General features: G+C 31.2%; 3 protein-coding genes across 5 annotated transcripts; 2 read left to right on the top strand and 1 right to left on the bottom strand.

The window, feature by feature from the left end:
* Window positions 1-3,120: 3,120 nt before the first annotated feature.
* Window positions 3,121-8,051, top strand: LOC110614473 (probable serine/threonine-protein kinase At1g01540). 3 transcript variants are annotated; one of them, XR_006350840.1, is made up of 9 exons: window positions 3,121-4,109; window positions 4,205-4,309; window positions 4,455-4,577; window positions 4,676-4,846; window positions 4,940-5,069; window positions 5,168-5,377; window positions 5,688-5,836; window positions 5,902-5,994; window positions 6,617-8,051. XR_006350840.1 is itself a non-coding variant. In XM_021756015.2 (9 exons), exons 2-9 carry the CDS (start codon window positions 3,457-3,459, stop codon window positions 5,939-5,941), a joined length of 1,581 nt encoding a protein of 526 aa, XP_021611707.1. In that variant the 5' UTR covers window positions 3,121-3,284; window positions 3,396-3,456; the 3' UTR covers window positions 5,942-6,230. The 3 variants fall into 3 exon arrangements, 2 of the variants coding, with proteins under 2 accessions (XP_021611707.1, XP_021611706.1); XM_021756015.2 differs by lacking the exon at window positions 6,617-8,051 and having other exon boundaries at window positions 3,121-3,284; window positions 3,396-4,109; window positions 5,902-6,230; XM_021756014.2 differs by lacking the exon at window positions 6,617-8,051 and having other exon boundaries at window positions 5,902-6,230.
* Window positions 8,052-8,223: 172 nt separating this feature from the next.
* LOC110615431 (subtilisin-like protease SBT3) lies at window positions 8,224-10,708 on the bottom strand. Its single transcript, XM_021757270.1, has one exon. It carries the CDS (start codon window positions 10,706-10,708, stop codon window positions 8,345-8,347), a length of 2,364 nt encoding a protein of 787 aa, XP_021612962.1. The 3' UTR covers window positions 8,224-8,344.
* Window positions 10,709-20,430: 9,722 nt separating this feature from the next.
* LOC110615754 (subtilisin-like protease SBT3) lies at window positions 20,431-23,018 on the top strand. The gene has a single exon (XM_021757841.2). The coding sequence runs from the start codon at window positions 20,455-20,457 to the stop codon at window positions 22,744-22,746; it is 2,292 nt and encodes a 763-aa protein (XP_021613533.1). The 5' UTR covers window positions 20,431-20,454; the 3' UTR covers window positions 22,747-23,018.
* Window positions 23,019-23,365: the final 347 nt, after the last annotated feature.

Genomic DNA, 23,365 nt, shown 5'->3' with positions numbered 1-23,365 from the left:
AATTTATTCATATCAATAAAAATATATATTGATGTTAAAATTATATTTTCATTATCTCATAATTTTTATTTATTATTTTTAAAATTGTTCTAAAATTATTATTTATTTTTTAAATTATAATAATATATAAATTAACTATTATAATTTTATTGAATGTTGTTTTATTTTTAAAAAATTGCTCAAAATATCTCTTAGTATTTAATAAAATTTAATATTTTTTAAAATATATATAATCAAAAAGTTAATAACAAAATTATATTTTTTAATAGGTATGAAAAAATAAAATGGATAAAAATTATTGTATATATTTTTATGATTTTTATTTTTGTAAAAAAGAAAATTTTAAAAATAAATTAATAAGTTAATATATTAATAAAAATAAATTAGTGATTGTTAATTCTTTTATAGAATTTTTATTATGGGAAACAATTGCAATGTATTAATTTTGTTCACTTGTTTATTAGCATAAAAATTGTTTTTTCAGTTCAAATCAAGATAATGCTCCTCGTTATTATTATTTTTATTATTCAGCCAGACTTTCAGTTTGTCTTATACGGTCGGTTCATATAAATTTAAATGGAATTTTTTAAAAAGTTTAAAATTAAATAATTAAATAAAACAAAATTAAATTTTAATTTTAATTAAATCTGTTTAATTAGTCAATAGTTAGTACCATCCAAATTTATAGGCGTGATACGAAACATTAGCACAAGGTAACATCAGGCTGAATTTGAAAAACATGAAAATGTTTAATATTTTAACTTTGAAAAATAATTTAAGGAAAAGATAAAAGAAAGTAAATTAAATAAATTTATTTTATAATATTTAATTAATTACTATATTCATAAATTTAGTTTGATAATAAATAATAAATGATAAATTTAAAAGGTTTTAAATTTTATTTTTTTATATTTATTTTTTATTTAAAAAAAATTATTATAAAAATAATTATGTACTATTAAAACGGGCAATAAATACTTTAGCTCTAACTAATACAATAAATTCATGGCTTTGAAGCAAATATCTAGTTGGTGGGACCATACGTGGCTAAATATGTAGTTGGAAAAGTATTTTCTTTATTAAAAAAAAATTATTGTACAATATAAATATACATTATGTTGATAAACTTAGCCGGAGAAGATTTTGATTTCTTCCTTTTTATTTTGTCTTTTATTGTCTTTGTAACGATTTTTATCGGCTAATCACATTTAATCGTCTCTTTGTTACATGAATATTTATTTTTATTACTCAATTATATATATAGACATATCAAAATAACCTTCTATATCAGGCGCTTATTTAATTTCTCTCGATGCATGGTTGTTGAAGTTGCAAATTGACTGAACTAATTATTATTTTTCACGTCATATCATCGAATTGAATCATTTTTTATTGGGTCCGCGCCCATAAACTATCCGACCTGCTTCATGTGTCCAGATTAAAATTTATAATAATAGATCGATTTATTTGAGAATGACTTGATAGATTTTAGACTTATATTTTTTTTAAACTCAACCTCATTCAAAATATAAAAAGTTCGGTAATAATCAACATAAATATTCTCTCATTTCATGTTATAAATTATATAGATGTGATTTAGATAAAAAAAAAAAATTTCACTTTACCTTGCAGAATAATAAATTATCTTGATTCTTGAGGGAACATCTTCTTTATGTACTTTTTTTGAGAAAGACCCTTGTTTAAGACCAGTGCTAGCTGCTAGTGAATTTGCTCCGGTGCAGGTTGCCATACTCATGAAATCTAGTCAGGTGGGTCCAATATTAAAGAGAAAATGTCTTCCCTTTAACAACTACCAAGGAAAAAAAGGGTCATATTGCTTAGAAGCTAGAAGAAATTATCCACCCTAAGATGTAACTATCAGTTTAATGTTTAATGTTTACTTTCATACTTCATTAAATTTATTAATTGCGCCATATATTTTTCACTTAATGTTTTGATATGGTAATATTTTGCTTTGATTTCTTTAACTATATTAATGTAATTTTGTTAATTTTCTCTTATTTATCATATGCTTTTATATTAAATTATAGAATTTTTAATATTATGCTGTTATTTATTTTTTATTATTATTTTTATTGGTTAAAATCAGATGAGGACCAACACAAGGCAATTTCAGAAATCATTTTAGCTAAAAAATAGAGAAAAACACAACGCAACCACATGTAATTTTCTTTTTATTTTTTATAAAAAATAGTTTTTTAAAAATATACTCCGTCAAGTGAAAATCATAATTTAATGTATGGGTCAAGATTGCATTAATAAGAGTAGGGCTGAACATTTGGTCGTCGAACCGAATCAAATAAATTAAAAATTAAAATTTTAGTATTTAATAAAATCGAATCAAATTGATTTTGGTCGAAAATTGAATCGAATTAAATCGATCTGATTCAGTTCGATTCGATTTGGTTTAATCGATTTCGATTTTTAATAAATTTTTTATTTTTTTACCTTATTTTTAGTTTTTTAAAATTTAATTAAAATATTTTAATTTTAATATAATTTAATTTTTCTATATTATTAAAAATAACATATTATTATCACTAATTAGTTCGATTTAATTTTTTTAATGTTTTTCTGATTAAAATCAAGTCGAACCAAAATAACTAAAATTTCTAAAATTTAAAACTGAACTGAACCGAATTAAATGAAAATCAAATTAAATTTTTAAATTAATTTAGTTTGATCAATTTTTCGATTTGATCCAAATAGTATTTGCCCTAAATAAGAGAGCACAAAGTGTTAAGCAAAGTCAAAAGCTAACTTCCCCACATACTATATAAAAGTATTAAATATATTTTATTTTTTAAATTAAATTTAAACAATGAAAATTAAATTATTTGAAAAAATTTCTTTTCTATAAATTATTTTTTATAAATAAACGAAATGTTAAATAAAATATATTTTATTTTATCTTTCTAAATACGTAGTTATTCATATTAACTAATTAAAATTTTTTAATTTATATAAAATAATTATAAATATATAGACCGGAATAAATAAAATATTACTATCTGCTCATGGTTAGGAAGCATCCAAAATCCCACCAACGCCAAAAACAAAATCCAATAAAATTAAATGCAATCAGACTCTAGTCTCTGTAGATGGTAGACACTTCCCTTCCCATTCCACTATTTTAATGGCGTCCTTCATAATTTAGCCTTAAATTGCAATCACTAACAGAAACATTTGGGGATTCCTCCATTTCTACAAGGTCCCATCATTGCCAGCTCCTTCCCTGCTCTGTCTCTAACCCCACCTACACTGTACTCTCCACTCTCTATTTCTTTTTGGGTTTCTCAACTTCTTCTCATTGCTCTGCATCTCTTTCTTTTTATCTGTTCTTCTCTGTTTACGTGACAAACGTTTCTGTATAGGCTGCCACAGGAAACCGACAGCAACTGTGAGTTGAGGAAGAAGAAGAAAGAAGAGCCATAAATGTCTAAGTACTCTTTCTTGAACGATCAGCTCTCCAAGAGAACCTCAATCTTCGGTTTACGTTTATGGGTAGTTCTTGGTGTCTGTGTAGGAGCTGCCATTGTTCTTGTCCTTTTCCTTATTTCTCTCTGGTTCACTTCTAAACGCAACAAGACTAATAAAAATGCTGCTCACTATAAATTCATGTCGTCTCTCAACAACCCCACAATTCCCAGCGTCTCGAAGGAAATCCAGGAGATAAGTGTAGACCCTTCACACCCGACCCCTGATGCTAAGCCGATGAGCCCGGAACCAGTGCCGGAATCGGATCCTGTCCTGCTTCTACAGAATGAAGAGAATACTAGTCCTGTCGGTGGGCGAAACAGAATTCACATAGAGATTAGGAAGGACCACAGAATATCTTATGGGTCGGGTTATGGAAGCGGAGAGACCCGGTCTGGTCCTCGTTCCGGTGATCAGGGCGGTACGGTAATAACAGTGCCAGAGGTGTCACATTTGGGATGGGGCCACTGGTACACCCTCAGGGAGCTTGAGTTCTCTACTAATGGTTTTGCTGACGAGAATGTGATTGGCGAAGGTGGGTATGGGATTGTTTACCGGGGTGTTATGGAGGACAATTCTAAAGTTGCCATTAAAAACTTGCTTAACAACAGGTATAACTTGAGATAATGTTTTGTTATTTATTAAGGAATCTTGCCGCAGAGATTGGATTGGGCTTAAAAGCTTGTTGTTCTTGAATTTGATATAGGGGACAAGCTGAGAAGGAGTTTAAAGTAGAAGTTGAAGCAATAGGACGGGTGCGGCACAAGAATTTGGCGAGGTTGCTTGGTTATTGTGCTGAAGGAGCTCATAGGTACTTAGATTTTCTGCTTTAGACTATTGATATTTCATTTTCAGTATTGCAAGTTAGATTTCAGAATTCTTGAGGTACCTGTTTTTGTAGCCTTTTATTTCATTGTCTTGTATTACATGCTAAAGAAATTTCACTGCTGTTTTAGGATGCTTGTATACGAGTATGTTGACAATGGTAACTTAGAACAGTGGCTTCATGGAGATGTTGGACCTTGCAGCCCTCTCACATGGGAGATTCGCATGAATATAGTACTTGGAACAGCAAAAGGGTACTGATTTGTGTTGAGCATGGTTAACAACAAGAGCTTCAATTCTTTGATGTTTCTCCTTCTGAGTGTTTGTTGTGACTAATGTCGAAAAATTCTAGGTTGACTTACCTGCATGAAGGACTTGAACCCAAGGTTGTTCATCGTGATATAAAATCAAGCAACATTTTACTTGATAAGCAGTGGAATGCTAAAGTATCTGATTTTGGCCTTGCGAAACTCTTAGGCTCAGAGCGGAGTTATGTGACCACTCGTGTAATGGGAACATTTGGGTGTGTGTTTTTTTCGTCTAATTAATAGGCAATCCCATGATCTTGTTCCAGCAAACCGGAATAACCTTTTTTTTTTTTCCTTCTGTTCCATAGATATGTGGCTCCAGAATATGCTGGTACTGGCATGCTGAATGAAAGAAGTGATGTATACAGCTTTGGGATACTTCTTATGGAAATTATTTCTGGAAGAAACCCAGTTGATTACAGCCGCCCTCCTGGAGAGGTTTTTATCCTAATCCACTTGTGATGAATCTCAACCAGTTCAACATAATCTTCTTAAGGTTCTTTTAATTGATTTTTATTTGTGAATCTAACTTTCAGGTGAATCTAGTTGAATGGCTTAAAACAATGGTTACAAATCGGAATGCAGAAGGAGTTTTGGATCCTAGATTGCCAGAGAAGCCTTCTTCAAGGGCACTGAAGCGTGCCCTTTTAGTAGCTTTACGCTGTGTGGATCCAAATGCACAAAAAAGGCCAAAGATGGGGCATGTGATACATATGCTCGAAGCTGATGAGTTTCCCTTCCGAGATGTAAGTTCATATTGGTGTTAGGCAACTAATCATTTTTCATTTATAGGCTTTTCTGTCTTCAAGCTTAATTGTTAAGCTACCCCTTTCAATCATTTTTCATATATCTTTGTGTTTGTTATGATTGCTGCTGTACAGATGCCCATAGCTCTTTATGATTAGTTTTGAATCCTTGACTATTTGAAATATTGCATTAAGGATTTCATTTCTAGACAATGCAAGACAAATCAATATAAGCTTTGAAGCATTTATGCTATGGGGTGATTCCCCATGTAAACCCTTATCCATTATTGGCCTGCTGTTCTTGGTTCAGGACCGCAGAACTGTAAAGGAAAATGGGCGAGCTCATTTTGATGGTGAGAAAACAGATAAGCGGGTAATTGAATCTGGTGACAGTAGCGGTTACGAAAGTGGTGCTCAAACCAATATATCATTGTGGAGAAAACAAGAGCCTGAAGAACAGTAAGTAGATTTTGTTGAACTCATGTACAAGATTATCAGATTCACCTTATTTTGTTCATGTTCAGCTTATTCGGAGCCCCTGAGAAAGATTCTTACTCGCACTAAGGTATTTATACACTCAGGCAAATAGCAAGCTGTCAGTATGCATTTTCACAGAGGTAGGACCTATCATGATTTTAGCATATATGGCATTTATGGATTGGTCGAGTGTATACAGTATACACTTGAAAACGTAGTTTGATTCTTATATGTTGTATACTTAACATATAGTTGCTGATGTTCTTGAAATCTCACCTTATGTAAAGAAATTACTCCTTGAGTATATGTATGTACACCGAGTCGGTTGGTGCTGAAGGAATTTCCAGATTAAATACCACAGTAGTAAAATTTTTCACGTGGTGGAGGTGGGGGAGTGTTTGATGGAGGTTAGAGTACAGGATACTTCAGTGCGTCTGCAAAATCTAAGTACAATTTTTTTTTTTTACTCACCGACAAAGAACTACTTGCAGGTATCCGGCGGTCAACCCCCGAAAAAAGGGTGCAAATATAATTGGTCCGTTTAGTTCATGAACCATAAAAGCAGAATAACTAAGTCTTAACTTTGAATTTTTAACATAAATTCTAATTATAAAATATTATTAAGTTGCCGATGATTATGAAAACTTGGGTCCTACCATTCACATGCGGCACTATTGCATTCCCTTGTGAGCTTTTGTTTTTATTTAATTTAGTAATTATTCTCTAATTATTGTGATTACCTTTATTTTTTTTTTTTTTAAGGCTGCGAGGGCCCATTTATGACAAAAGAAACCTAAACAGCTAGATGTGAACAAGGGATATGTATCTTTGGGTCCCTCCAATGTGTTGAGTGTTGTTGATTCTGGTCTTAAAGGATATAGAAGGTGTGGAAACCTTTGTCTTCTGTTTCTATATTCGGCTTTCTTCTGTCTTAAGACCTATTGTAACATTCCGCATATCCACTTTTGGTGGTCTTAAGTTTATTCATTGTCGCTTTATTGACTGAACTCCCCAAGTTTTCTCGGGAAAAAGGAGAAAAAGAAAAGAGTCTCTATGTATAGTGGCCTTAAATCCATGAAATTGTTGGTGGTCTTCCAGTCTACCCAATATGGGCCACAGCTCAAAAGTCTCAGGCATGAGCTGAATGCTTGTCCTATTTGTTAAATTCAAGGCGGAAGTTAGACAATGGAATCTTGGTCTAATGCTAAAATTAGCAAAAATTGAGGCCCCAAGATCCATTTTTTATCCTTCTCTCAAAGATGTAAGGATAAGGCTCCAGCCCTAAACACGAATAGACTAAGAATTTTTAGGCCTAATAAAAGCCCTTGAAGAATATAAACAAGCCCTAAAGACCCAACCCATTTTTGATCCAACCAACCCGGATGAAAACTCAAAAGCGCCAATCCTTGACTAGAACAAATACCACCATTTTTATCGGCGGCCAAAAAGTTTCTCCTACAGTAGCCCAAAGCAACCATACGAACTAAGTGAAGCAACATGGAGAAAGAACAATACAATGACTCATTAGCAGTTTCTAGATTTCAAGGGGAGAACAACTTTGACTGAAACTGGGGCATGCATTGTCGGATCGAAAGCAAACAGTGATAATGACTTTTTAAGGAAGCGGAAGCAACATCTGTTCCAACAAAATAGTACTTCTTTTAAAAAGAAAAGGAGATTGTAAGGCTCTGAACAAAGTCCAAGCCCTGTTGGAGAGAATGGAAGCATCGTGGAGGCCTTCCTGTGCTGATATTCCTGAATCATGATGTCCGTCCCCTCTGGATTTTCTTAAACTCGACTGTAATGTCACTAGGAAGCAGGGCAGCTCCAAAGCCTTCGTAGTGTGGTAGTTCGCAATTATGCAGGGAAGATGATTGAATGGTCTTGAGAGCAATGTTGCGGCTCCTACTCCGCTGGCTGGGGAAGCGAAGGCCCTGTTGGAAGCATTGAAATCGGAATGGGTATTAGTAATATTGTGGTCAAGACTAGCTCTTCTATTCTGCATTCGGCGATTACAGATTCAGGTAGCAATAATTGTTGTGACTTGGAAGATTCAAGCTTCTGCTATGGCAATTAAGCACCAAGAAGCCCAGTTTTCAGAAATTTCATCCTTCCCTTTCGTCAGAAAAGCAGCTTATAAAGCTGCATATTGTCTTGCAAAATTGCAGTTTATTTGCAATCCAATCCATTATAACTAGCTTATATGCTCACAAAGCCTTGTAATGCAAAGCATTTTCGAATTAAGAAAGAAAGATGCTGAGAATCAATAATCACACAATTTAAAAAAATAAGCATGAAAAGAAATTAACACAGTTTACCTAATAGGCTCCATATCTTAACAAAAGAGAGACAGAGAGAAGAAGAAGATTGTCAAAGTTTGAGTACTTAATTTCATACATCAGAAAACAAACATTCAATCTTGAATTATTGATATGAAAATATTAACAGAATAATCTTCCAAGAAGATCCATGGCCTAATTAAAAGATCAATTAGAGTTTAACAGCCACTATAGGGCTTGAAACCACATGATTGTGTTGATCACTCCATTTAAGATAGCCATAGACCACAGCTGGAGAATCTGTATCAATCTCCAAACTCACAGAAAAGCCTTGATTCTGAAATTTTTGAGTGAAGGACAAACTACTAGGCTCCACAGTGACTCTCATTCCAGGAGGAATCACTAGAGTTGCATTGTAAACAGCTGTGTTATCTCCCACATTTGTTACCACCCTGCTAAATTTCTTCACCATTGGAGAGTTTTCTTTGGTGAATATGCTGATGAATGAAGGATAGTTTAGCTCGCCCAGTTCTTGGCTGCAATTCCATTGGCTTCGCCTGATGATAGCTCTCAGCTGCTTTTCAGTGTAGCCAAGACCGCAGAGGAAGTCAATATAATCTTGCAAGTACATGTCGTAGATGAGTCCAGGATCTATGGCTTTGTTTGGGTTGAGATGCCCAGCTCCAAAATCCAATGGTGTGGCTGTAAGGCCTGTCCGTTGATCTTTCAAAATTGTTCCACTCTGGTCTGTGACATATGCAGTGGTCATAATAGCCGATCGAATTGCTGCTGGGCTCCACTCAGGATGGACACACTTAAGCAAAGCTGCCACTCCAGCAACATGGGGTGCTGCCATCGATGTACCTGATAATAATGCATAATCCGTCACAATTTGGTATCCGTCCATTTTCATGTACGGCTGGTTTGGTACAATTGCTGCAAGCACGTCTACTCCCGGAGCCAGAATATCTGGCTTTAGAACATTTGGACTGATCGGATCAGGTCCTCTGGATGAGAAGAAGGCCACTTGAGGTGCCATTTTTGTACCCAACTTGGTGAATATGAATTCCATGGTTCTTACCTTCGGCGTGGGCACCCGAGTCACATAGTCCCTAACCAAGGCCCCAGAAGCGGTTGATATTTTCAGGAAGGGAATGTTGAACGCAAACGAACCCAGTACTGATGTATTTGTTATCAGAATTCCAGCATATGCACCTACCCTTTCGAGCTCTTTCTTTTGTTTCAAAACATTAGTTTTTGTGTCAGTGTCACAAAAGACTACCTTGCCATGGACCTCAGCAGGAACCAATGCATCATGGTGGCAATATGCTTTGCTGTCATTATCTTTGCCATAGTATAAAGGAGCATCAGTTATGTAAATGCTCTTTGGGAAGTACGATGTTCCTTCCACTGTTAACCCATTTTCCAGAGTCACTTTTGCAGTGAAACTCCGATCAAGTGTGCCTGCTCCTACTGTTGTGATCCAAGGTGCTCCATTATGTGTTGAGTTGAAATCTCCATCATTGCCGACTGCACATACGACGACAATCCCTTTCTCTATTGCTGAAAGAGAAGCTATGGCAATAACATCATTGAAGTAATGAGTCTGATTGAAACCAAGAGACAAGGACATGATGTCCACCCCATCAGCAATTGCTTGGTCCATACCAGCGAGCACATCACTGGCTGCAGTCTCTGCTGTATCTGTTGCGAAGATGACCTTGTACATGGAAATATGTGCTCGTGGAGCTACACCTGTGGCTGTGCCTCTTGCATATCCAAAGTGACTAACTCCAGGAACATGGTTCCCTGCAGCTGTGGATGAAGTATGGGTCCCGTGGCCAAAGAAGTCTCTTGGTGAGTTATAATCAATCTTAGTGGAAATATTTCTATGTGCTGCTATGAGTCCTTTGCTGAATGATCGAGCTCCAATGAGCTTGCTGTTGCAATTAGAAGGGCTAAATGCAGTGCCATTCTCACACTGGCCTTTCCATTTCTTTGGCGCAGGGGGCATTCCCTTGTCATTAAAACTCTCACTCTCTGGCCAAATTCCTGAATCAATGATTCCTATAATCACACCTTCCCCAAATGCTGCAGTTGGCCACAAGCCATAGTTATGGCTTAGTCCAAGAAACTTAGGGCTGTAGGTGGTGAATGGCTTGCCAAACGACTCCTTATATGTGGCAAGATGAGCAGGAGATTTCTCAAGTTCAGAGAGTTGTGATTGTGTGAGCCTGGCACTAAAGCCATGCATAACATTGTTATACGAATACAACAACATTTCTTCGTCATCAACATAACTGGGCAATGATTTTAGGATGGACCGATGCCATGACTCATGGGTTGAGAAGGAGACAGGCTTGTGAAAGCTGTCCATGTGGATGATATATGTCTGCAGCTCTTCTTTTCTCGAAACTGCATTGCTGCTTTCCAGCAGCAATAACAGCAGCAGCCAAGACAAAAAATGGTCTGAAATGAGATTGGAGAACCTCATTCTTTGGGTCACGGGTAAGAAGACTTTAGCAGGGTTGATGAACATTGGAATATTAATAGTAACTACAGAAGCGAAATTCATTTTTCCCACCGTGGGTGAAGCAATTATTCTGGGGCGAACGCAAATATCGATTTACATGCTAATTAATAAAAATCTCTAATTTCATATTTTTCAAATGTTAATAAACTTTTATTACTAAAAATAATTACATAACATATTTTAGAGAAGGGGCTACTGATCAAGGTCACATTAATATTTTTTTATAATATATTACTTCCTTTATTCTATAATTTTTATTTATTTTTTTAAAATTATTATATTAAAATTATATTGAATTAAGTGTATATATTTAAATGTATGAAAGAATTTTTTTTTAAACGTTATCTACTTATCAGGTGAAATAAGACTGAATATGCAACTTTTTATTAGCATTTTAAATTTTTTATGGTTATAATAATATCTAATTTATTTTATAGAAAAGTTTTATTAAATTTATTTTATAGAAAATCAATTTTTTATTTCCCTCTATAGAAAGGAAAGAAATTAAAGAAAAGCTTGGCCGAATCCCAATCAAGAACTTCCTTTTTCATTTTGTCTTTCCTTTTATATTTTCTGACTAATTAATTAATTGCCCTTTATTCTTATGACACCAATAAAATGAGATTCCCAAAATCCCAACCAAATTGCTCTATTTATATATTGATTTTTTCTTTTTTTTAGTTTCTCAATTAATATTAGCATTTTGTTTCCTAGAAGAAGAAATTGACATAGTGTAGACTAATTGATGAAAATGTAAACGCTCCCAGAGAGGCATGATATGATATTTCCCTCAAATGCCAACCCATATTTTCCTGAATCTTGTTCAGTGTCTTTTACAAGCGATTAATTTTAAGCTTTATAGCATATTTGAATCAAATTTAACTTTTATATTTTTAATGGAGACTCACGATAAGTTTTTTAAAAAAAAATTTTAAGAACACAACTTTTAAAAGTGTGATTAGAATCGAAAATCTAGATATAAAGTTCAAAATGAAAATTCTATCATTTAGAAAACTAATTTTATATTTTAATTATTTTTTAGATATTTTTATAATTTTCTATAATCGATTTTTTTCTATTATAAATAGGTTTTTCTTACTTATTTAAAACTCACTTTTCAATCTTTCAAGAATTTTAATAAGACTTTTCGATTTTTAATCTCTCGTTTTTATTATTTCGTCTTAGCCAAACATTATTAAGGGTGAGCATTCGGTCGATCCGGTTCAAAATTGAATCACTGAATAAATCAAAAATCGAAATTTTAGTATTTATACAAACTGAATCGATTTTGATTAAAAATCGAATCGAACTGAATCGGTCTGATTTATTCGATTCAGTTCGGTTTGATAAATTTGAATTTTTAATAAATTTTTTATTTTTTACTCTTTATTTTTAATATTTTAAAATTTAATTGAAATATTTTAATTTTAACATGATCTAACTTCTCTATAGTATTGAAAATAATATATTATTATCGCTAATCAGTTCGGTTCGATTTTTTCAATTTTGAATCAGTTTGATAAATTTGAATTTTTAATAAATTTTTTTATTTTTTACTCTTTATTTTTAGTATTTTAAAATTTAATTAAAATATTTTAATTTTAATATGATTTAATCTCTCTATATTATTGAAAATAATATATTATTATTATTAATCAGTTCGATTCAATTTTTTCTAATCAAAATGAAATCGAATTGAAATAATTAAAAATTTTAAAATTAAAAATTGAATTGAATTGAACCAAAATTAAAAAAATATCAAATCAAATTTCAATTTAAATTAATTTCGTGCGATTAATTTTTTTAATTTAAACCAAATAATGTTAATCCCTGAACATTATAGTCTAATCAATCCTATATGAAGAAACGGCAAAGGCAATGATCTCTTCTTCAAAGCACGTTTAAATCTTAATTTCTATGTCCATTAATTACTATAAACAGCCACTTATACTCTCTATTTTATGGTTAAAAATGTAAAATTTACCTATAAATTATACGTAAGTGTCAAAAATATTAATTTAATCTTCCAATTTAAATTTATTTTTTAATTATTATTAAAAATTAAATAAATTTATAAAAATATCATTTACATCTGTAAAATTTAAGAATATAAGTTATACGTTTCTCAGCGTTATTTGACTTATTTAAACTTTTAATAATAGTTAAAAAAATTTTGAATCAAAATATTAAATTTGATATACTTTAATAATTTAATCAATTATTTTAGATTAATTGAAAAATAAATTAAAAAATCTGAATTATTACAATATAGAACTCTCCACCCTCAAGTAGTGATTTTAAATTTAAAACTTAGTTAAAACACCTTTAAAGTTGAGAGAAAGTATTTTGCAATTTTTATTGGGTAAATTCGAATTAATCAGCTTAATAATAAAAGATCATTTAAATTAAAAATAAATAAATATTTGATTTTAATTAAAATTAACATACAAACTGATTCCCCTTCTTCAGGGTATAAACTAGGACTGTAAATGAACCGAGCCGAGCCGAACTTTTTAGAATTCAAACTTAGTTCGTTAAAATTTTTTCGAACTCGAGCCGAATTCAAGCTTTACTCATATCGAACTCGAGCCGAGTATTAAGAAGCTCAAATTTGACTCGTTTAGCAAACGAGCTTAGACGAGTCGAGTTTTTATCGAGCTGAGTCGAGCTTTAATTGAGCTGAATCTCGAATAGTTCACGAGTAATTTAATTTATTTACATGTATAATGAGTTTTAGTTTAAAACTAATAAGTTTAAAACTAAAATAATTTTAGTTAAATAAGTATATCTACAAATTAGCATGTAAACTTATAAAGATGAGTTTTTAAATCTCAATGATGCAAATATATGCAAGTTTAAGAGTGTAACTAAATTATATAGAGCTGAATTTTAAAAAATTTAGATTTGCCTCATTAAAGTATATGTATGGTTTGAGTTTATTTCTCCTATGATAGTAATTTCAGTTTGCTTAACGAGACTATTCACGAGCCTATTCGCGAGCCTGCTCATGAACTCAGAAACGAACCGAGCTCACGAGCCTTAACGAGCCAAATACTATGGAGTTCAAGTTTGGCTCGTTTACCAAACGAGCCTAAAAATTAAGCTCGAGTTTGGCTCGTTTAAAAATCGAGTCAAACTCGATCGAGCTTTTATCGAATCGAACCTCGAATAGCTCACGAACAGTTTGATTCATTTACACCCCTAATATAAACCAAGCTGCTCCTCATGTATTCACAAGTGGGTATTATTATTTTTCTTTACCCTGCAAGATTAGCCAGCGTGGTGGACTTTGTAATTAATACAAAGGGTTCAATTCAAGTACATCAACTACTCAGATTTGCTGGTGATTCACGGCAGTTTTTGGCATAGAAACATGATGTGAATTTCCATAATATACCTTATCTCGTTTGTTGGGTATTGTAATGTGTACATGTCTTAATTAGTAAGGTTGCTTTAAAATGTGTTATTTATATTAAAATTTTTATTTTTATAAAAAAATATAAAAATCGAATACAATTGGGGAAGCTATTAGCATTTTTTTTTTCCTAGAAAAAGAGATTGACATCATTGATGAAATGAAAACGCTCCCAGAGAGGTATGATATGATATGATAGTTCCCTCAAATGCCAACCCATATTTTCCTGAATCTTGTTCAGTGTCTTTACTCCCATCAAAGGAAGTGCCAAAGGCAATGATCTCTAATTCAAACCTCCTTTACATCGTAATTTGTATGTGCCTTCTGCTACTACTTAATTACTATAAACAACAACTTATACTCTCAATTTTTACTTAAAAAGCTATAATTTGCTGATAAATTATAGAGTTAATGATAAAAAAATTTTATATTTTTTTCATTTTTATAATTATATCCTATTCTTTTATTATTTTATCGATCGTCAATTAAACTCCACATTTTTATATTTATTTTAATTACACTCTATCTTAATAGAAGTACCATATTATTTAACACGTAATTGTCACGTCACTTTATCACATGAGTAAAATTTATATAAAAAATTAAGATTTAATTGATAAATTTTTAAAATTTAGAGTTTAATTAAAAAAATTTTTAAAATTTAAGTTTTTTTTGTTATTTTTCTTAAAATTAAGATTTATAATATTAAAAAATAATTGTATTATTATTATAAATTTTTTAATTTTATCAATAATTTAGTATATTAATTTATTTTAATTTAATCCAATTAATTTATATCTTAATTTTTTTTAATCCATACTAATTATCATAGTAATTTAAAAAAATATATGATTAATAATATATATTAATTATATTTCATAATTTATATGATCGAAATACATAACTGTATAGTCCTAGACTTACATACAGGAAATATGAGACAGTCGAGACAGTCATTCCGATTGAAGTCAATATATTAGAAAAGAGTGTAAATGTAATTTTAGTGTGAAATATAAAATTAATTTAAAATTATATTTTGCATAATTTATTTTTAAAAATATAAATAATAAAATAGTTATAATTATTTTTTAATATAATTTTTCAAATATAATTTTTTTTAATTTCAATTATATGGTTAATTATATATTTTTTAAAATTACAATAATAATTATTGTAGCTTAATTTAAAATTAAATTAAAATAAAATTAATATATTAAATCATTGATAAAATTAAAAAATAATAATAATAATAATAATAATGTAAAATTTTTTTAATATTCTAAATTTTAATTTTTGGAGAAAAATTAAAAAAATTCTGATTTAAAAAAAAAAATTAATTGCACTCTAAATTTTAAAAATTTATCTATTAAATTCTGATTTTTTAAGTTGTAATCAATTGTACCGTAAACTTTGCTGAGGTGGCAATGACATGATAATGACATTTCAGATGACATAACACTTTCATTAGTTTTTAATAGAAAATTTAACAGTATAGTATAATTAGAATAAATATAAATATAAAAATATGAAATTTAATTGGCGAATTATAAAAGGATAGAAGTAATTGTAAACATAAAAAAAAATGGATTTTTTTATCATTACCTCTAAATTATATAGTTGTTATTAAAAATATTAATTTAATTTTTTAATATAAATTTACTTTTAAATTATTATTAAAACGTTAAATAAATCTAAAAAAATATCATTTAAATTGATGAGCACTTGTCATTATTTAAGACATTGTTTGATTGGAGTAACTTGATTAGTGAACTTGAAATTTTCAAAAAGTGTAAAATTAGTTTTATCTGGTTGGCTTTCTTTTTACTTCATGGAAAGTCAAAGAATTTTTTTTTTTAGTGGAGGGAAATAATTTATTCCAATCTAGTTAAGTTACTTTTTAGGCGGTGAATTCCACGTAATAATACATTTGAAACAAACAAGGTCTAAGAAGATGAGTTATGTAGTCTTCCGTCCATTTAACATTATTTAAATTTATTTATTTTTTAATAATGATTTATGAATAAATTTAAATGAAAAATTAAATTTAATAGTTTTTACCTTTTCTTGTATAGTCATAAAGTAAATTTAACACTTTTACCCAATTTTATTTTCGATACTAATTTGAAACTCGATTAAATATCTTTAAATTTAAAAAAAAAAAAAGTAATTTACAGCGATTATTGAGATTATATAATGCAAATTTGAATTAATGGCGTAATGATTTTAAATATTAGATAATTATTTTTTCCTGACTCTGCAAGATTATCCAGCGTGGTGGACTTTGGAATTAATACAAAGGGTTCAATTCAAGTACATCAACTACTCAGATTTGCTGGTGATTCATGGCAGTTTTTGGCATAGAAACATGAAGTGAATTTCCATAATATACCTTATTTCTTTTGTTGGGTATTGTAATGTATACATTTCTTAATTAGTAAGGTTGGTTTCGTCTCAGCTAAAAGCACTTAGCTCAAAATAGTTTTTTACACTAAATAATATTTGTTCATTTATGATCTCTTACCTTTTTTAAACTATGAACTTGTTCAGTCAGAGTATCTCAATTAAGAAAGAATTACAACAAAATGCATTGAATATCAAATTCTATCAGATAATTTCAAAAAAAAAAATCAAAAAGTAAAAATCAAATTATATGTAATAATAAATTGGCCAAGTTACAGTTTTTATTTTTTCTTATGTTAAATCAATAATTTGAATTTAGCAGTCAGGTTTTTTTTTTAATTAGTAAAAGTTATTAAAATCGGAAATTAATTTGAGGAAATTTTTTTCTCAATAAAAAATTAGGAAATTTTGTCTTGACTGATGGAATTAAATCAGAGGCAGACACATATAGCTTGGCCTCTTTCCCTAACCTTTTTATTAAAAAAATAATAATAATAAATTTTATCAAATTCAGATATTATTATGTTAAAAAAATTCTAGTTAGGGGCATAAAAATTAGCCTTTGGATCCCAATTCTTTTACAAATTTAAATATATTATAAATATTAGCTCTAAAATAAATTTATGAAATTAAGATTTTAATATGCTAAAAACTTCTGGAAGTGAAGAAAAATAAAAAAAAAATGATTAAATTATATAAAGTGTAATTATCTACCTATAATACTTTATAAATAAAAATATTAAAAAATAAAGATAAAAAAGAAAATTAAAAAATATTAGAATTGAAGAGGAAAATAAAACTTTTTGTATCTTTCTATTAACTTTAAATTAATAATTTAGCTTTTAGGTTGTATGTATCAAAGTGATTTACTTAGATGTGATATCAATTTTTTTTTATTAATTCTTATTTTTTATTATTTAAAATAATAAAATATATTATTTATAAAAAATAATGTTATTTATTGTTAGATAAAAATATAATTTATAAAATTTTATTAATTAAAATTTAAATTTTGGCCATCTAATTGTAATCATTATAGCTTATTATTCCTATATCATCAAATGTGTCTTAAATTATATTTTTTTCATAATTTTATTTATTATTTTAAAATTATTTTGTTTACATTATAATAATAATAAATTAAATATTATAATTCTATTTAATTTTATCTTATTTTTAAAATGCTGTTCATATTATTTATTATTTTATTTTAATAATTTAATTTAAAATTAAGTTGGGAAACAGGCAACTCTGTTCTGCTGAAATTGCATACGGTGTGTTCATCTTTAGCCCTGATAATGCCACTTGGGAGGATTTTAATTAGTTTTTTAGATGCTCAATTTCCATAATACTTCCTTGACGGGTGGGTGATGTAAAGAACAAGAAAGTCAAAAGTTAGTTAAAATCAGTTGTTAGTTAGAAGTGTTAGTTTCATTAGTTATCAAGTGGTTGCAGAGATGGATTGGGATGAAAAGTAATATTAACAGAAGAACTGTATGCTGAAATGGGTTGTTAATGAAAAGAAATTTCATAAAAGCCTTCACAATGCTTAGCCACTCATTCTCTCTTAACTCTTTTTTTTTCTTTCCTTTTCTTTGCTTTATAATTTTCTCAGATACCAATCATTGCTCTTTGCCTCAATGTTACCATTAATTGCAATCAATGAGTCCAGGTCATAATAATTCCATTTTCTATCCCTTAAGTAAAATTTTTTTGTCAACTTTGGTAGAAACAAATAAATCATGTGATGTAATTTTGTCTTTAAGTTGTTACTCACTAATCATTCAAAAGTAAAATTAAAAAAAAAATAAATAAAATTAAAAAGGTTAAAAAAGTCATTTTAGTTCATACCCTTATGTAAATATGTGTCGCTATCTAGGAACCCTGGTCCTCCACTTCCAGCTAACAACAAAGTAGGCAATGCCCCATGCCACTAGCTATAAGTAATAGGCTCACAGATAGGGAGACTATTCAATACGAGAAATTATTTAATCCATAAAATATATATTTTATTAAATTAATTATTTACAAAAATGAAAAAGATGATTAACTTCAACCAATTCTTCCTTAGAAAACAAGGTAGGGCAAAAAGGAAACTTACATAATATTCTCTGATTTTCAGCTGTCATAATATGAACCCATCAACTTTGTGTTTTCTTGTAAATGTTAATTACAGCTTAAACCAGAAACAACTGAAGCTGACATGCGACCAAACAACCCACTTAAATTATTCATCACTGCACACAATACCAATTCTTAATTACAATGTTAAACTCTTACGTACGAGGATGACATGTTTGTTCTTTTGCTTCTGTTTTGGGTACTTATGATTGTTCCTTCTCTTTCGAAACTTACTTAATGTTTGCTGGTAATCTTTCTTCAAAGTAACTGATCATCTATCTATACAAGTAGTAAGTTTCTTATGAATGATTTTGGTGTGAAGTTAATATCCTGACAAAAAAAAAGGAAAAGTAGTCCATGTCCTTTTCCTTTTATAGTATGTAATTGTAAATATTATTTGTATTGAATTAGCTGATTAAATTTTATAAGAATCGAAAAGAAATTAAATTATTCATTCAAATAACCATTTTTTTATATGAAATCGGTTCATTATGAGAATTGAATTTTTATTCTCATGTTTATCTCTAACTTTTTTTTTTTTCGCACAAAATCGACTCAATAAAAATTTGTGAGAATTGTATTCTGGATCTCATTCATTTCAACAGTGATGGGTAGCCCGCCGTGTTCCTTAGTACTAAGTTTTTATCAATTTGCACTGCCCACATGGCTGCCCAACAGCTACTTCCACGTTTCTCAAGTCTTTATCATTGTGACTTGTTAGTCATATGTATTTTGGACACTTCCTCTGCCACACATGGTGGGCTCTAACTCAATCTTCCTCTCTCCAATCTTCTCATCATTTTTCCCGGAAACCGAGTTTTCCTTTTCCATTTTCTTTTTTATTTAATTGTACACATGGGCTTCTCTATTAGGTTAATAGATACATCAAGTATTAAAATATTTTTCTTACTATAAATAATAAATTTTAAAAATTAAATAAATGTGGAAACTCCGACTTAAAGTATGCATAATATTTTAAACTAATTTGTTTAAAAAAAAAGTGGGAAATTTTAGAGCCATGGATGCCCATGAGAATTTGATAACGTTAGAAATGTTTAGATTAGTTTTTATTTTTTAAAAAAATATTTTATATCTTGCTCAAGTGGTATAGATATTTATATTGGGTTGTTACTTCAATTAAATGAAAATCTTCATGAGCAACAAAATACTTTGAAACCTTTTTTGCACGCGAAGGTTTACAATTAATGCACCCAAATAAATCCATCAGATCTCTTCTGAAATCTCTCCACTATCTTAGCTCTCCCCACGTAAGTTACTAATTAATTTAATTTTTTTAATATTTAAAAAATTAATTAATAAAATTTTAAAAATATTTTAATATAATTTTAAAAAATGAGAGATTAATTAATGAGTTTTTATATTATAAAATCAAATAATAATTTTTCTTAATTTAATATTAAATTGACTGAATTTGAAATTAAATTATTTTTTGAGAATCAAATTAAAATCAAAATTGAAGATCTCCTATAATTCAATTCAAAACCCGCAATTTCAAACAAGGAAACCAGATTGCTGACGGCCAACATGACTTCTAAGCTTCAAATTTGGTTGTGAATGCTGAGAAGTATCGACCTCAGTTAAGCAATATGGCAAATTTTATGGATATAGGCGAGACCAAGTCAAGAGCTAATTATCAAGCTGGCCTGGAATCACAGAGCTTCATTTTTGTACACTATTGTATATGGCCAACGTAAGGGACAAGTTGGATTTTGAAAAAAAAAAAAAAAATTAGAAAAATAATTTTTTTAGCAGAATCTGAAGGTTCAGTTTCCTATATAAACACACAGCCCTTCAGAGTATTGTACTAAAATATTCATTCTCTTTCTTCATCATGGCAATGCATTACAGTATTATCTCTTGTGCATGTTTTTTCTTTGCCGCTATCTCAATTTTCATCCCCACAAGAGCACAAAAAGACAATTATATAGTTCACATGGACTTGTCGGCCATGCCCAAAGCCTTCTCTAGCCAGCATAGCTGGTATTTGGCGACTCTTTCTTCGGCTTTTGCAGTGTCTGCAAGCAGAAGCACCATTGCTTCCACCACATCCACCTCTTCTAAGCTTATCTATACTTATACTCATGCTATGAATGGCTTTAGTGCTCATCTCTCTCCTTCTGAGCTTGAGGCTTTGAAAAATTCTCCAGGTTATATTTCTTCCTTTAAAGACCTGCCTGTTAAACTCGATACAACTCATTCACCGCAATTTCTAGGCCTCACTGGCAATTCTGGAGCATGGCAGGCGACGAATTATGGGGAGGATGTTATTATCGGGGTGGTGGATACTGGTATTTGGCCGGAAAGTGAGAGCTATAACGACAATGGAATTTATGAAATTCCAAAAAGATGGAAAGGAGAGTGTGAGAGTGGAACCATGTTCAACTCTTCATTATGTAACAAGAAGCTAATTGGAGCTCGATCTTTCAACAAAGGTCTAATTGCCAGGAACATCACCATTTCCATGAATTCAACTCGTGACACCGACGGCCATGGGACCCACACCTCGAGTACGGCGGCCGGGAATTTTGTGGAGGGTGCTTCTTTCTTTGGCTACGCACCGGGAACTGCTAGTGGAGTGGCTCCCAGGGCCCACGTTGCTATGTATAAAGCTCTCTGGGACGAAGGTGCTACTACTTCTGATATAATTGCTGCAATTGATCAAGCAATTATTGATGGAGTTGATGTACTGTCGATATCACTGGGCCTGGACGGGGTTCCTTTGTATGAAGATCCCATTGCTTTGGCCTCATTCGCAGCCTTAGAAAAGAACATCTTCGTTTCAACTTCTGCAGGAAACCAAGGGCCTTTCCTTGGGACGCTACACAACGGCATTCCCTGGGTGCTAACTGTTGCAGCTGGTACGATAGATCGTGAATATGATGGAGTTTTGAGACTTGGCAATGGAGTTTCAGTCACTGGCTTATCTCTATATCCTGGGAATTATACAGAAACCGAAGTTCCAATTGTTTTCTTGGATGCATGTCTCAGTAAACAGTTGAATACTGTTGAGCGAAAAATCGTTGTCTGCGAAGACAAGAATTCTTCCTTAGGCAGCCAATTTAATAACGTCAGACAAGCGAATGTCACCGGAGGTATCTTCATAACAAACTTCACAGACCTTGAATTTTTAATTGAAACCGATTTTCCAGCAATATTTGTGAATCCAAAAGATGGCGAAACTATTAAGGATTTCATCAAGAGTAGCAGCAAGCCGCAGGCAAGCTTGGAGTTTCAGGAAACAAAGCTCGGGATTGAAACAGCTCCAAGTCTAACAAGCTACAGCTCTAGAGGACCATCCCCAAGTTGCCCATTTGTTTTGAAGCCCGACATAATGGCTCCTGGTTCTTTAATCTTAGCTGCATGGCCACAAAATATTGAAGTGGTGAGGATCAATTCTAAGCCACTATTCAGCAACTTCAATATCTTATCTGGGACATCCATGGCTTGCCCCCATGCAGCAGGTGTGGCAGCACTCTTGAGGAAGGCACATCCCGATTGGAGCCCTGCAGCTATCCGGTCGGCCATGATGACCACAGCCGACACCATGGATCACACTCATGGGCCTATCAAAGATATTGGGAATGACAACAAGCCAGCCACTTCTTTAGACATGGGAGCTGGCCAGGTGAATCCCAGCAAGGCACTAGACCCCGGCCTCATTTATGACTTGAGTTCAACTGATTACGTGAAACTCCTCTGCGCATTAAACTTCACAGAAAATCAAATCAAAGCCATTACAAAGTCACCTTCTAACGATTGTTCCGTCCCATCCTTGGATATTAACTATCCTGCTTTTGTGGCCTTCTTCAACTCTAACTCATCGGAAATGAGTTCGACCACCGTCCGAGAATTTCACCGGACAGTGACCAATGTAGGTGAGGCAATGTCAACTTACACTGCAAACATAACGCCCATGAAAGGGTTAAAGGTCAGTGTCATGCCAGAGAAGTTGGATTTTAAATCCAAGAACGAGAAGCTAAACTACAAATTGGTCATTGAAGGTCCAAGCCAGCTCGAAGAAAGTGTAGTTTTTGGCTACCTTAGCTGGGTTGATGTTGAGGGTAAACGCGTCGTCAGAAGTCCAATAGCGGCCATAAGCCTGAGTTCAGAGTCACTTTCTTAGTAGAAGACATAACTTTTATTAATTCACTGTGTACAACTTCACAATATGTAAACTAATATATCCATTAATAAAATAATCCTACATATAATCCAAACAGTTTGCCGGCCAATGGAATCTTCATATCTCATCGGATAGTGTCTTGTGTGGAGGCTGATGAATTCTCCTGTTTAATCACAAAATGTATATCCATGATCTTTCCAAGGCCCTGTTCATCAACCTAGAATTTAGTGTTTTGATCATATAATTAAAATATTAATAATTTTTACTTTTCCTTCAAGAAGATGATGCATTGTGGTGAAATTTGAAATGTTTGGAGAAGATTAGTTACAAAGGGATAATGATATATAATAAGATTGGGTGGAATGGAATAATGTGAGACTGATATAATTAACTGCTACTAATGAGCTGTTTAGTAAAGCGTACACACTTTACGCTAATTATTATATGATGGATCCAACACCCACAAGTTAAGTTTAGCTTACCTTAATTTTATCCTCCATATCTCCTCTGCTTCCAATTTATATTAATATATTTTCTTTTAATCTCTAAAAAAAATTAAAATATTTAGTACTATTTCAAGATTTCTTTCTCTTATAGTAAATGAATTTTTTTATTATTA

This window comes from Manihot esculenta, chromosome 5, assembly GCF_001659605.2.
Source record: "Manihot esculenta cultivar AM560-2 chromosome 5, M.esculenta_v8, whole genome shotgun sequence".
Taxonomy (NCBI): Eukaryota; Viridiplantae; Streptophyta; class Magnoliopsida; order Malpighiales; family Euphorbiaceae; genus Manihot; species Manihot esculenta.
This window is presented reverse-complemented; position numbering and strand designations above follow the sequence as displayed.